The 13,602-nt window shown below is 39.2% G+C and overlaps 1 protein-coding gene across 8 annotated transcripts in view; it reads right to left on the bottom strand.

Moving 5' to 3' along the window:
* Nucleotides 1-8,368: 8,368 nt before the first annotated feature.
* The window catches only part of SHISA6 (shisa family member 6), a 413,757-nt gene continuing 408,523 nt past the window's right edge, over nucleotides 8,369-13,602 (bottom strand). For all 8 annotated transcript variants that reach the window (XM_075351450.1, XM_075351451.1, XM_075351453.1 and 5 more), the window contains one exon: nucleotides 8,369-10,848. In XM_075351450.1, the coding sequence (XP_075207565.1) occupies nucleotides 10,274-10,848 (575 nt within the window). In that variant the 3' untranslated portion in view covers nucleotides 8,369-10,273. The remainder of the gene's footprint in view (nucleotides 10,849-13,602) is intronic.

Raw genomic sequence — 13,602 nt, 5'->3', positions numbered from 1 at the left:
TTAGATTTGATTAGTGGTGTGAAAGATTTAGTGTCCCAATATCCATGTAGGATCAGAGGTCTGGTGCCTTCACCGTCTCTGGAGCAGAGTCCATCTAAGATCAGAGGTCTGGTGCCCTCACCGTCTCTGGAGCAGAGTCCATCTAAGATCAGAGGCCTGGTGCCCTCACAGTCTCTAGAGCAGACCCCTCAGATCTTGTAGTGCGTCATAAATCCTCCTGACAGGTTGAGTCCTGTCTACACAGAGTTAAACCTTGTAATAAATTTGTATTCCCAGACCCTTCAATGGCTCTGTGATCTGAAGTTGTCTTTTAATATGACAACTTTCATGTGGTTTATGTTGTGTCCTGTAATAAAAGGGCATTTAAATAAACAAACATTGAGCTGAGAGAGTGAATCCTTAATTAGATTTGATTAGTGGTGTGAAAGATTTAGTGTCCCAATATCCATGTAGGATCAGAGGTCTGGTGCCTTCACGGTCTCTGGAGCAGAGTCCATCTAAGATCAGAGGTCTGGTGCCCTCACCGTCTCTGGAGCAGAGTCCATCTAAGATCAGAGGTCTGGTGCCCTCACAGTCTCTGGAGCAGACCCCTCAGATCTTGTAGTTTGTCATAAATCCTCCTGACAGGCTGAGCCCTGTGTGAACAGAGTTAAACACTGTAATAAATTTCTATCCCCAGACACTTCGATGGCTCTGTGATTTGAAGTTGCCTTTTAATATGACAACTTTCATGAGGTTTATGTTGTGTCATGAAGCACAGAAATTGTTGGCCACAGGTAAATGTTTTTTTTTGTCTGTAGTTGTGTGGCGGTGAGATCTCATTCTTGCTCTTGTGGTGCCCCTCGGCTTCAGGCGCCACAGGGTATTACACCACTTCTCAGGGGTAATATCTATAAAGGGGCAAGAGGGGGTTAACCTGCCGGTGCCTTCAGAAAACACGCACAAACAACAGTAAGGTGGTGCTTACTCACAGGGGTTGGACTAGGGCAGACAGGGGAGCCAGACATCACAAAGCATGGGACTTTCCCAGTGGCTAGGACAACCACCGGAGGTGGGCACCACATGGGGTAGAAGTAGGAGCAACCAACACACTTAGAGAAGAACCTTCCTGGGCATAGCTTGGGATAACACCTAGCACTGACAACTGGAGTTAGCGTTTCTCTCTCTTCATGGGCCCGTGGCTTGGAGCAGGAGGCTAGGCCCGGGTTCCGGATAGCAACCGAGGGATACTTCACTAAAAGATTTTCACCGGCACCGGTGGTGACCGCCGACTATCCGGGATCGGCTGGAGCCCATCGTGGCAGAGATCGGTACTCTTGGGCAGCGACTGAACTACTTGTGAGTAAAAGACCTGGAACCGCAGCCCCTGCCTCTGCCTCTCCTTTACCGGTGCCATCGCCAGTGCTGTGGCGCCAACAGGTACTACCACCCCTGCCATCCTTCCGGTGCTCGCTCCGCCTGTGGGGAGCGACACCATCCCCGCCGTATCCAACATCTGCCCCGGTGAGAGACCTTGCAGTGGCGGCCCATCCCTGGCCGCATACCACTGGTGGCGTCACAATCATAAAGGACTTTCCTAACCTCCAAACTGCCACCTCAATCCTCCTTCCTGTACACCTCGGGGTAACGGAACTGAGCCAGGCCACCCCGTGATATCGCAGAGGATCTGAACCCCCGGCCCAGCAATGAGTAGGTTAAACACCTGCCCCATGGGGTGCTACACTCTCAGTCTCTGTCTGGTTTCTCCAAAATACAGACCCCCAATAGGACATATGGGGCACAGGATTGAGTCTCCACATTGGAGGAGGAACATGTGAATGTCCCAGGAATCTTATAGTCATTCTGCGTGTTAGGGGTCAGACACACCAAGAGGAACTTATCCTTGCAATATAATGAGCTGCAAATCCTGTTAAAAAATTACAGACCCCCAGTTGGACATTTGGTTTGATAACGGATCTGGGGGCGTCACAACTCTGGACCAGACCCCAATCAGAGGACAATAAAACTTTCACACTGCTTGTGACGACATGGTCTCTGAGTGCCTCGCATGGGTTAACTTTCTTAACATTCAGCCAGACATGAAGACAGTTTGTTTATAGATGGGGGAAATCCCTCATTGTTCTACAAGACTCATGGTTGACTCATGTAATTGTTTTGGCCACTGAAGGCCAGACACCCAGATAACGAAATTATGCAAACTTCCCATTGTATTACTAAGTGACTTGCTAGATGTGATGTAACTTACCTGTCTCACCCTTATCTCTGGATATTTGAATATAGCTTGAAATTCATCCAATAAAAGAAGTAACCTTGTACAACCAATCCAATAAGGGCACAGGATATCCGAAGGGAAGGTTATGGCTATAAAAGGGGACTTCTTGGAGTCACCAGGTTGTTGATGGATGTTGCATGATCCAGTCTAAGCTCTTAGGAGCTGGCTAGGGGATTAGAACTAGGATGCCTTGTGGACTCGGTCTAGCTACTTTGGCTCCAACTAGAGGATCACTTGGCTACATGGCTTCAATCTAGGGACTTCGATTCCGATTGGAGACCATAACCGCAGTCTAGGGATTTCGACTCCGGCTGCCAGGATTAAAACATTTCATCATACCAGAGACTACTTAAGGAAGAAACCCAGGTTGGGACAATTTGGTCACCTGGCTATAGACTTTGGAGACCTCAGCCAGCTTCCTCAATCTGGCATTATTCCATTCTCGGTGGGTGCCCGCCAAAAGCGGGGTGCTGCTGGATTGGAGTAAGTAGCCCTGGAACCTCTGAGGCAAGGACATTCTAATCCCTGGTGAGCCAGCGGAAGCGTGAGACTCTGTTGCCTGTTACATTTGTGTGTTTTGCTGGTTATGTGTTATGTGCCGTTAATTGTTTGGGGATCCAATAAAGTCTTAATATTGTGATTCCCTCACCCTGTGTTGTCTCAGTAGTGTTCCGCCCACGCTTAAGGAGGTCGGCGTTCAGTTGTGATGAGCCCTGGGCCATGCTGTCTTTCTAAAGGCAACTGAATAGGATAACTGAAGTGAGCACTAATATATATATATGAGTGCAAGCCAAAAATACATACTATATATAAGAATAAGGCTGCACATCAAACTTAGATAATGGTATAATGCCTCAAGCATATGGAAAAATGTTGGAATATACAATGAAAAATGCTACTTGCTAATTTGAACATGTGAATAATGAATTGCATACCTGCCATGAATATTAGGAAAAAGGAGATATTTAGCAATCGCATTGATCAATGTAACTGAGCCCCAAAACCTCATCAAGGTACATCTCTATATTGGGGTCCCTAGCTCTGTGACCCTAACTGTGTGTCATCTCATTGCAATTAAAAACTGCTATGGGTGGAGAGGGGTAACTAAGGACTTTCTTATATAGGAGATGGAAAAAACATGGCAGCCTTATTCTTATATATAGTATGTATTTTTGGCTTGCACTCATATATATATATTAGTGCTCACTTCAGTTATCCTATTCAGTTATATGTAGTTTTTTTTCTGAATGTGAACACAGCTCCGCCCCTTTCGGCCATGTTTTTTCCATCTCCTATATAAGAAAGTCCTTAGTTACCCCTCTCCACCCATAGCAGTTTTTAATTGCAATGAGATGACACACAGTTAGGGTCACAGAGCTAGGGACCCCAATATAGAGATGTACCTTGACGAGGTTTTGGGGCTCAGTTACATTGATCAATGCGATTGCTAAATATCTCCTTTTTCCTAATATTCATAGCAGGTATGCAATTCATTATTCACATGTTCAAATTAGCAAGTAGCATTTTTCATTGTATATTCCAACATTTTTCCATATGCTTGAGGCATTATACCATTATCTAAGTTTGATGTGCAGCCTTATTCTTATATATTGTCTTTCTAAAGGCGGCCAGGCCGGCGGACGAGAGCACCGACGGACCCCCGTGTCTCCACACTGCTTATCTATGAACTGCTGCAATATTTATGGCCACAATAGTTTTTCCTCTTGCCATAGTGATAGTTCTGCTTCACATAACTTGTCTTATTTACAGCTCCATTCTATGTGCTGTTGTGTAAAAATATGTGACTCTTCAGATTTTGTGTTATACTGAGCCTGAAGAAGAGACCTGAGTAGTCTGGAAAGCTGCTATTATTACTATCTTTTCAGTTAGCCATTAAAAAGGTATCAACCACTGAGGACTCTCAATTCTTTTAAACAATTTTTTTCTCTCTACTGGCTAAAACGGTACAAAGATATATTATACCTAACTCTATTCACCCAGGACTCGACCTGTCAGGAGGATTTATGACCCACTACAAAATCTGTCAGGAGGATTTATGACCCACTACAAAATCTGATGAGTCTGCACCAGAGACTGTGAGGGCACCAGACCTCTGATCCTACAGAGATATCGGGACAATAAAACTCTCACATCACTAATCAAAGCTAATTAAGGATTCACTCTCTAAGCTCAGTGTTTGTAATGTCCTTTTATTATACCATCCCTCTGCTCTGTGTGTGTATATATTTGTGTTTCTTAAGATATTTTGTCATACCATGCCTGATGAAGAGACCTGAGATGTCTCGAAAGCTTGCTTTGTAACATCCTCTTATTTTATTTTAGTTAGCCATTAAAAGGTATCACAACTACAAAATTATAATTTTGTTTCTCTCACAGAGAGCATTCAATCATCTCTACAAGATGTAACTGCTTAAAAATTAGAAAAAATGTAGGTACATTTTTTGAAAAATTGCCTCTCCACTCTCCTTTACCTTCACACTTTATAAAAATTGGCTACATTTCCTAAATCATAACCTTACTTCCTTTAGAAGTGTCCCTCTTCTTCTTGGCTTTGTGTTTTTCTCTCATATTATACCATGTGTCTATTTCTACAAGATGTGATGCTTTAAAAATTAGCAAACAATTTTGGTAAATTTTTGAAAAATTGCCTCTCAACTCACCTTTATCTTCACAGTTTATTAAACTTGTCTAATTTTCCTAAATAATAGCCCCACTTCCTTTAGAAGTGTCCCTCATCTTCTTTGCTTTGTATTCTTCAATCTCTACAACATGTAGGTGCTTTAAAATTAGCTAAAAATTAAGGTACATTTTTGAAGAATTTCCTCACTACTCTCTTTTACCTTCACATTTTATAAAAATTAGCTATTTTTTCCTGAATCGTAGCCCCACTTACTTTAGAAGTGCTTTCTTCTTCTTGGCTTTGTATTTTTCTCCCATATCATACCATGGGTCCATCTTTACAAGATGTAGGTGCTTTAAAATTAGCAAAAAATTTTGGTAAATGTTTGAAAAATTGCCTCTCCACTCTCCTTTATTTTCGTAATTTATTATAATCAGACAATTTTCCTAAATCATAGCCCTACTATCTTTAGAAATGTCCCTCTTCTTCTTGGCTTTGTGTATTTCTCCCACATTATATTATGGGTCATTCTCTACAAAATGTAAGTGTTTTAAAATTAGCAAAAAATTTTGGTAAATATTTGAAAAATTGTCTCTCCACTTTCCTTTATCATTGTAATTTATTATAAACGTCCATTTTTTCTAAACCTTATTCCTACTTCTTTAGAAGGGTCCCTCTTCTTTTTGTCTTTGTGTTTTTCTCCCATATTATACCATGGATCCGACTCTACAAGACTTAGGTCCTTTAATATTAGAAATTAAAAAAAAAAAATTACCTATCCACTCTCCTTCTTATTCACACTTTATTAAAATTGGCCAGTGTTCTTAAATAATTGCCCTACTTCCTTTAGAAATGTCCTTCTTCTTCTTGGCTTTGTGCTTTTCTTGCATATTACACCATGGGTCCATATTTACAGCAACAAATTAGGTAATTTTTTGAAAAATTGCCTCTCCACTCTCCTAAACCCTCACACTTTATAAAAAGGTTCTTTAGAAGTGTCCGTCTTTTTCTTAGCTTTGTGTTCTTCGATCTGTACAAGATATAAGTGCTTAAATATGCAAAAAATTTTGGTACATTTTTGAAAAATTGCCTCTCCCCTCTCCTTCGTCTTCAAACAAATTGGCAATTTTTTCTAAACTATAGCCCTACTTCCTTTAGAAGGGTCCCTCTTATTTTTGGCTTTGTGTTTTTGTCCCATATTATTCCATGGGTCCAGCAGTACAAGATGAAAGTGCTTTAAAATTAGTGAAAATTTTGGTAAATTTTTGAAAAATTACCTCTCAACTCTCCTTCACATTTTATTACCATTGGCCAATTTTTCTAAATCAAAGCCCTATTTCCTTTATAAATGTCCCTCTTCTTCTTGGCTTTGTATTTTTCGCGCATATTATACCATAGGTCTATATTTACAGCAAAAAATTTAGGTAATGTTTTGAAAAATTAAAATTGGCTGTCCATTCTCTTTTTTTCACATCTTAATAAAATTGGATAATTTGCCTAAATCGTAGCCCTACTGCCTTAAAATATGTCCATCTTTTCCCTGGCTTTGTGTGTTTCTCTCATATTATACCATGGGTCCATCTCTACAAGATGTAGATGTTTTAAATTTAGCAAAAAATTTAGGTAATTTTTTGAAAAATTGCCGCTCCACTCTCCTTTACCTTCACACTTTATAAAAATTGGGCTATTTTCCTAAATCATCGCCCTACTTCCTTTAGAAGCATCCTTATTCCTCTTGGCTTTGTTGTGTTCTTCCATTTCTACAAGATGTAGGTGCTCTAAAATCAGTGAAAAATTTAGGTAAATTTTTCAAAAAATTACCTCTCCACTCTCCCTTATCTTAACACTTTATAAAAATTGGGCAATTGTCCTAAATCATAGTCCTACTTACTTTAGAAGCATCCTTCTTCTTATTCTTGGTTTTGTGGTCTTCCATCTCTACAAGATGTAGGTGCTCTAAAACCAGTGAAAAATTTAGGTAAATTTTTGAAAAATTGCCTCTCTACTCTCCTTTACTTTCACACTTTATAAAAATTGGGCTATTTTCCTAAATCATAGCCTTACTTACTTTAGAAGCATCTTTCTTCTTTTTCTTGGTTTTGTGTTCTTCCATCTCTACAAAAAGTAGGTGCTTTAAAATTTGCAAAAAATTTTGGTAAATTTTTGAAAAATCTCAATAATACGAAAAGTCCATCAAGATTTCAAAGGGTAAATATCCTTTATTTCAAAGTACGATGTCAAAAGTAAACCATTGCCTTATCTACCTCCCCACCCCCCAGCTTCTACCAGCTGACGACGTCTCCAGGGTTAAAAACATTTCACCTTTATTTCATACATAATTTATTACACACCTTACAAAAACATTTTCGCTTCCTCTAATGTACATTTTATGTCTGAAGTTTAGTATACCATGAAATTAAGATGCCAGTGTAATATATGACAAGCAAAACAACAGACAACGCATAGCAAACGCCCCCCCTCCAAAAAAAAATAAATCTATAGGCAATTATTTTTCCTCTTCATCTAAAACTGGCTGAAAATAAGGCAGAATAAAGGATTTATTTATTGTCGATTATGTCACAGCTGTTTGTTTTTTATATTATTACATATTTTCTAATAATTGCCCAATTTTGCTAGAACTTAAAAAACAGGATTTTATTTTACAGCCACGAATTTAACAACATTTTTTTTTTTTTTACAAAATTATTTTATTGCTCGTTTTGATGGAAATGACCCCCTAAAAAATAATAAAAAAATTCTATGCGTTGCCACACGAAGGTAAATTAATTTGGGTCTTTTTTTTATTTTTCAGTCTTATTTTAAATCTTTTTGGTGGAATCCACACATATTTTTATATATATATATACATACATATATATATATATATATATATATATATATATATATATATGTCTATATATGTATAAATATATATATTAATTTGGGGCTTTTTGGACTCGATTAATATTTTTTTATTTTGCAGTCTTATCTTAAATGCTTTTGGTGGAATCCATATATATATATGTGTGTGTATAAATACATATATGTGTGTATATATATGTGTGTGTATATATATATATATATATATATATATATATATATATATGTATATGTGTATAAATACATATATGTATATTATGTATATTATATATATATGTATATATATATGTATATATATATATATATATATATATATACATATGCATACATACATATATACACTTCTAATAATTTGGGGCTTTATGGACGAGATAAATCTTTTTTAACTTTGTGGTCTTATTTTAAAAATTGTTGAAATACAATTTTTTATATATATATATATATATATATATATATATATATATATACATATACACATATATATATATATATATATATATATGTATGTATATATGTATATATATATACACATTTATATATATACACATATACATGTATATATATTAATTTAGGGCTTTTTGGACTGGATTAATATTTTTTTTATTTTGCGGTCTTATTTTAAATGTTCTTGGTGAAATCCATAATTATATATGTATATATATTTTTTTATATATATTTATTTATTTTTTTCTTCATTTTTTTTCTTTTTTTTTTTTTTACAATTTAATCACATTACGCTAAAATGTAAACCCTGTCTGGAAAGACGAGAGCGCACATAGAAAAATATTCACTATTCTAAAGGCTAAACCAACTGAGAATTTTTTTTTTTTAATTATTTTTTTTAACTCAACCAACCAAAACTTTATAACCTAAGACACTTATTTGTGCAATTATGCCGTCGGATGTGTTATGTTTTACCGATTTGAATATGTTTTTAAAAATCGGAGTAAAATTAATGAAAATATTGCGGAATTTTTTAACTTAAAAAAAATAAAAATTCACAATGTTTATTTCCATTTTATTTTTACAGACTGTAATACCTCTGGAAGCCTGCAGGTGTTGATAGAACACCCGCTGGTTGTTTTTGCGAAGATGGGATTTTTTTTTCTCTTTTTTTTTATACAGTTTTTGTTATACAAAATGTGATGTCGTCTATAAACCGACCACGTTTCACTAAAAAATGTTTATGTTCGTGAAAACTGCAAGGTGACCGTTGAGAAACGTAATTACACTGAATATTTATATTGAATATATATAGAGAGAGATATATATTTATAAAAATGTAACAAGCCTGGGGTGTGCATGTGGTATTACTGTAATACCTAAGGTTAAATATTTTTTAAATTTTTTATATTAAAAAACATAGAAAAAAACTGCAAATGAGACTTATTTTTTTTAGAAATATATGGCACAATTATGTTAATATGGGTCACTTATTTAGTAAAATCTACAGAGTCGTAGAATGGCCTCTTTCCCGTAAGCTTAGGTTTTTTTGTTTTATTTTTTCACACGGCTAATATATAAGGTAAAAGGTTATAACAGGATAATTACACTTTTGAGTTAACTTTTTTGTTTTTTCTTTTTAGATACGATTATTTATTAATTTATTTTTTACAACATGAGTAATCTACATATGCCCAACATCACGAGTCGTATTAAAAAGTAAAGGTTCATTTCCATAAGATGGCCCAAAGATGGAAAAACGGTGGCAAACATTTCGAAGTTTGGTCTTCACCGGAGATGTCTCGTGGTTAGGATGGAAGGCGTGGTGTGAGGTCGACTCGAGAGTAGTTCTTACAAAATATTCACGTATTTTTACAGACTCCGTCTAGAAGACATCCCCTGCCCCCGAACTACCTACCACATCTATTTACAAAGAGCGTTAAGATAAAAATCGGATGGATGGACGATGGGCTCTAGTTTTGTGCTTGTTGAGACGCACCCCAACTAATTTCCTACGTTAAGAGAGCAGACGATTTATAGGCACTAATAAATATTTCGTAAAAAGATGACCTTTCTTCCAGATAAAGTCCTCTCCACCACACTAGTTGACTTTATTTTTTTATGACCTCACCACCGAGAGATTCCGGCAACCTACCGGAAGGACTGATGAAGGATGTTAAGGAGTTGACTACATGCTACATATAGAAATAATAATTGGCCATGTTGGTACTACCATCCTGAACTCAGTATACAAAGGATCATGATTGACTACAAAAATGTCTCCTTTTTGATGAACCCATCGATAAATCCAAGCATGTTAGCAAAGATAAGCCCTTAGAAAACTCCCTCAATGACACCTATCTTTTGGGTCCAGCTTCTTCTGACCACTCATGACACAAACAAGAATGAGCGATGGGCATGAGGTTGACCGGTGTGACATAAAATCGACGGTCTTCTTGGCCCACAAGGCCACTTTAGTGTGGTATCCTGGGACTGCTTCAGTCTGTAATGATTATCTGCAAATCACATGACACCAATCAAACAGTCACTTCTGTTTTGCTAGCTGTGCGGTATTGTTGGTGGTGTCCGGGAATATAATGAAGTTGTTCCACCGTGTTGTGCCTCCGTGAAGCGAAGGCTTGGCGTTTGGCAGCAGTTTGGTTCACACCCAACGTATTGTATAAGTTATTTGAGGCACTGGGATGAGAGTGCATTTTTGTCATCCGGTAACGATCCAACACTGGAGTGGAAACAAAGACATCCGTTTGGGAAATGGCTCTTGACATGGACTTCTCTTGGAAGTCGGACCTCTTGAGGGTCATGGCCTTGTCTGGTGACAGGAGAGGATCTTGAGAGTGTAGCCGTTCAGCAGACAGAAGCTGCTCATCGGAAAGGATTCGGTCATATGGCATGCCGTAACCTTCTTCCGGCATGTTCTTGTCCGGAGACAAGACTCGGTCCTGAGACATGGCCCGCACAGGTCTTCTGGGCCTCTCTCTATAGTTCGACTGATCCTGAGTCATTTTTATGACATTGAGGGGAAGCGTCCCCCTTGCGGCCAGATCGGGTAGATGTCGTCTTCTCATATAATATTCATCGGCTTCTTTGTCAGCTGTAACGAGAAGAAAAGAAGATGATTAGATTCTACAATCCTTTCAAGCTTTCGATGATCATAGACCTTCAGTTCTTTTGGTTTTGGAAACAATGAGTTGTTGAGATGTATTTTGGAGCTAGAATGCAAATGAAACCTGCAAGACAGAACCTCAAAGGAGACAACAAAAAGTATCAAAAATACATTGACAACCAAAACACATGGGAGACATTAGCGAGTGAAAGATTTTGGTTGAGCAGTTGGGTCAATCATCGTGATTGGCATCGTACTACCTAGCCAATCCAAGACTGGAGGCAATCCTGATCAGATGCCAGGTCCCACCAGCATAGAGATCCACAATGACCTAGGTCAAACCGAGAGCAGGCCCAATGTGAAATTTTCAGCTGATCCCAATACAATCCAGTTCCTCTCAACAACATCACTGTAGACCTTTTTTACTTGTTACTGGCATGAAAAGAATTAGTAGGAGCAAGTAGGTGGAAATGTAAAGACTGAATGGTCAAGTGGTGTAATGATGAGACGACTCTTTCCTACCTCATAGCCTCTCCAGAAAACTACATTCTTTAGATAACTTTCAGGCAACCTTTTAGTACACTAGATCTCTGGTCACCTTCTATGTAATAGATGTGTTCATCACATGTATTACTGACACTTCAGAATATTGAGGTTGCACTTATGTAGGCAGTGTATCTCCAGACAGAATACTGTGCCATAATGAGACGTAAATGCTGAAAGAAGAGCTGTCAATCAAACTATAGTCACACACAATAAGCTGCTCAGCACCAGAGTAATCAAAGCAGTGAAATTGGGCTGTAAAATAATAATAAAAAGTATAAACACATGGGCATGAAAGTGGGAGAGGTATGTATGGGAGTCGGTTAAGCAGACGACATTCAGCTAACCTCTCAATTAGTTTCAGAAGATAATGCCAGTAAACAGGAACTAATAAGAAAAGAGTGTGTTCACCAGAGGGAAGGAATAAGAAGAGCTACCAGATCAGGGGACATTTGTGTTGCAGTTGCAAAATACAAAAGGCCTGGCCAGGGTGAGTAGGGGGAGGAATCCCGTTCCAGGATTGTCGCGTGGCAGCAAAGTGGGCTTACAGCTGTCCTTGCCATAAATGAGTCTGAGATCGGTTAGATCTCAGAAGTGACCTAAACTGAGATGAAGATCCACGACCTAAGCTGGGAGGAACATCGGTGATCCACACCAGTAGAAGATCCTTACCTGCGCCATTAGAAGCTATGACCCACACCAGTAGAAGCCATGACCAGTAAGAGCCTGTTACTGAATACTAATTCTGGGAGGAACGGAAGACTGAATATAAAAGACCAGACGTCGCCAGTCAAGATCCGGAGACCAGATTACTTAGTCACCAACTGGGGGTTTTGACCAGTGCTTGACTGAGTCCACAAGGGTCAGTCTTCCTCTTGGCACCATGCTTAGCAATATATCAAGGTTTACTGATAACAATTTCAAGATGTGGGACTGGGTTGAGCTACTAAAAAGTGTGTAATGTATCCACTCTCTGAAACCTGTCTTACAGGCAGAGATAGCCTTGTTGATGCTAGATGGAGAGGCAGACAAACGGTCATGTTTAGGCAACCCTGTGACACTAGATAAGATGATCAAGATTTTGGAAGACATGCATGGTGAGACCATTGACTTAGCCAATCTGTGAATTTGCTTATTTCGTCGGGTTCAGAGAGAAAGCGACACAGTTACCCAGTTTGCAAATGCTCTCCAGGAGGTAATGGTGCACATCACCAAGAAGACTGATGGAAAGTATCGAGGATTGGGACTACTGGAGGAAGTGTTAAGGGACCAGCTAGCTGTGGGCATGAGGGCTCCTTACCTGAGATAGGCCCCAAGAGAACGTTACCATTACAATCCCAATATGAGCTTTCAAGAGGTTGGAGTGGAAGCTAGAGTTCGAGAGCAAGAGGCATCAGTTGTGGCAGATGTGGTCCGGAGTCATGAAGTAGCTGCTTCTGGGCTGCCTGTCATTGAGCTGGACTGGAGCTGTGAGTTACAACATGAGATGCGAGCAATCAGGGGAGAACTGCTGAGCATAAGAAAGTCCTCGCAGCTACACCAGGACCAGATCTTGAATCCTAACATGAAGAGCGTCATGAGAGGGGGTATCCCCCCTCCTGGAGAACAATGCTACAGTCCGAGGTGCTCACCAGACGAGTGTGGAACTGTGTGCTGGACTTGCAGAATAGTGGGGTTCATGTCAAGCACTTGCCCCACGTGAAGCAGTCAACAGCGAGGCAAACAGTTCCTGGCAGACAGTGTCGCAGTGTGAAGGGATGGCCGTTCCCATAATAGGCATCAAAGAATAGGAGGATCACGAAGATTTGCCTAGCCTTCTGAAGGTTGTGCCTACTCAAGAGAGTGCTATGCCAGGAGGAGTCAGTCTGTAGTGAGGAATGCTCACCTCTGTAGAGATAGGTGGAGAAAAAAAGTTCGCTCATTGCAGAATGACTGCAGAGAATGGGTGGAGACCTAGAAGAAATGGGCTGGTGAGCCCAGGAGAACCTCACTTAATGAAGGTGGAGCCAGGAGGCAGGACACCGAGGGGTGAGAGAGTGGCATGTGTCCCACCCACGAGGCACGCATAAAATGACTTCACCTGGCAACAGCTCTTGCCGGAGATGCAGGAGCGGACACAATTAATGACATTGGTGTGGCTACCTATTAAGATAATCAAAGTGTGGAATGACACTTCTCACCTGACAACTGGCATGTTTA

The sequence above is a fragment of the Anomaloglossus baeobatrachus genome, chromosome 5, assembly GCF_048569485.1.
Source record: "Anomaloglossus baeobatrachus isolate aAnoBae1 chromosome 5, aAnoBae1.hap1, whole genome shotgun sequence".
Lineage (NCBI taxonomy): Eukaryota > Metazoa > Chordata > Amphibia > Anura > Aromobatidae > Anomaloglossus > Anomaloglossus baeobatrachus.
The sequence above is the reverse complement of the archived record's forward strand: the minus strand, read 5'-3'. Positions and strand labels throughout refer to the sequence as shown.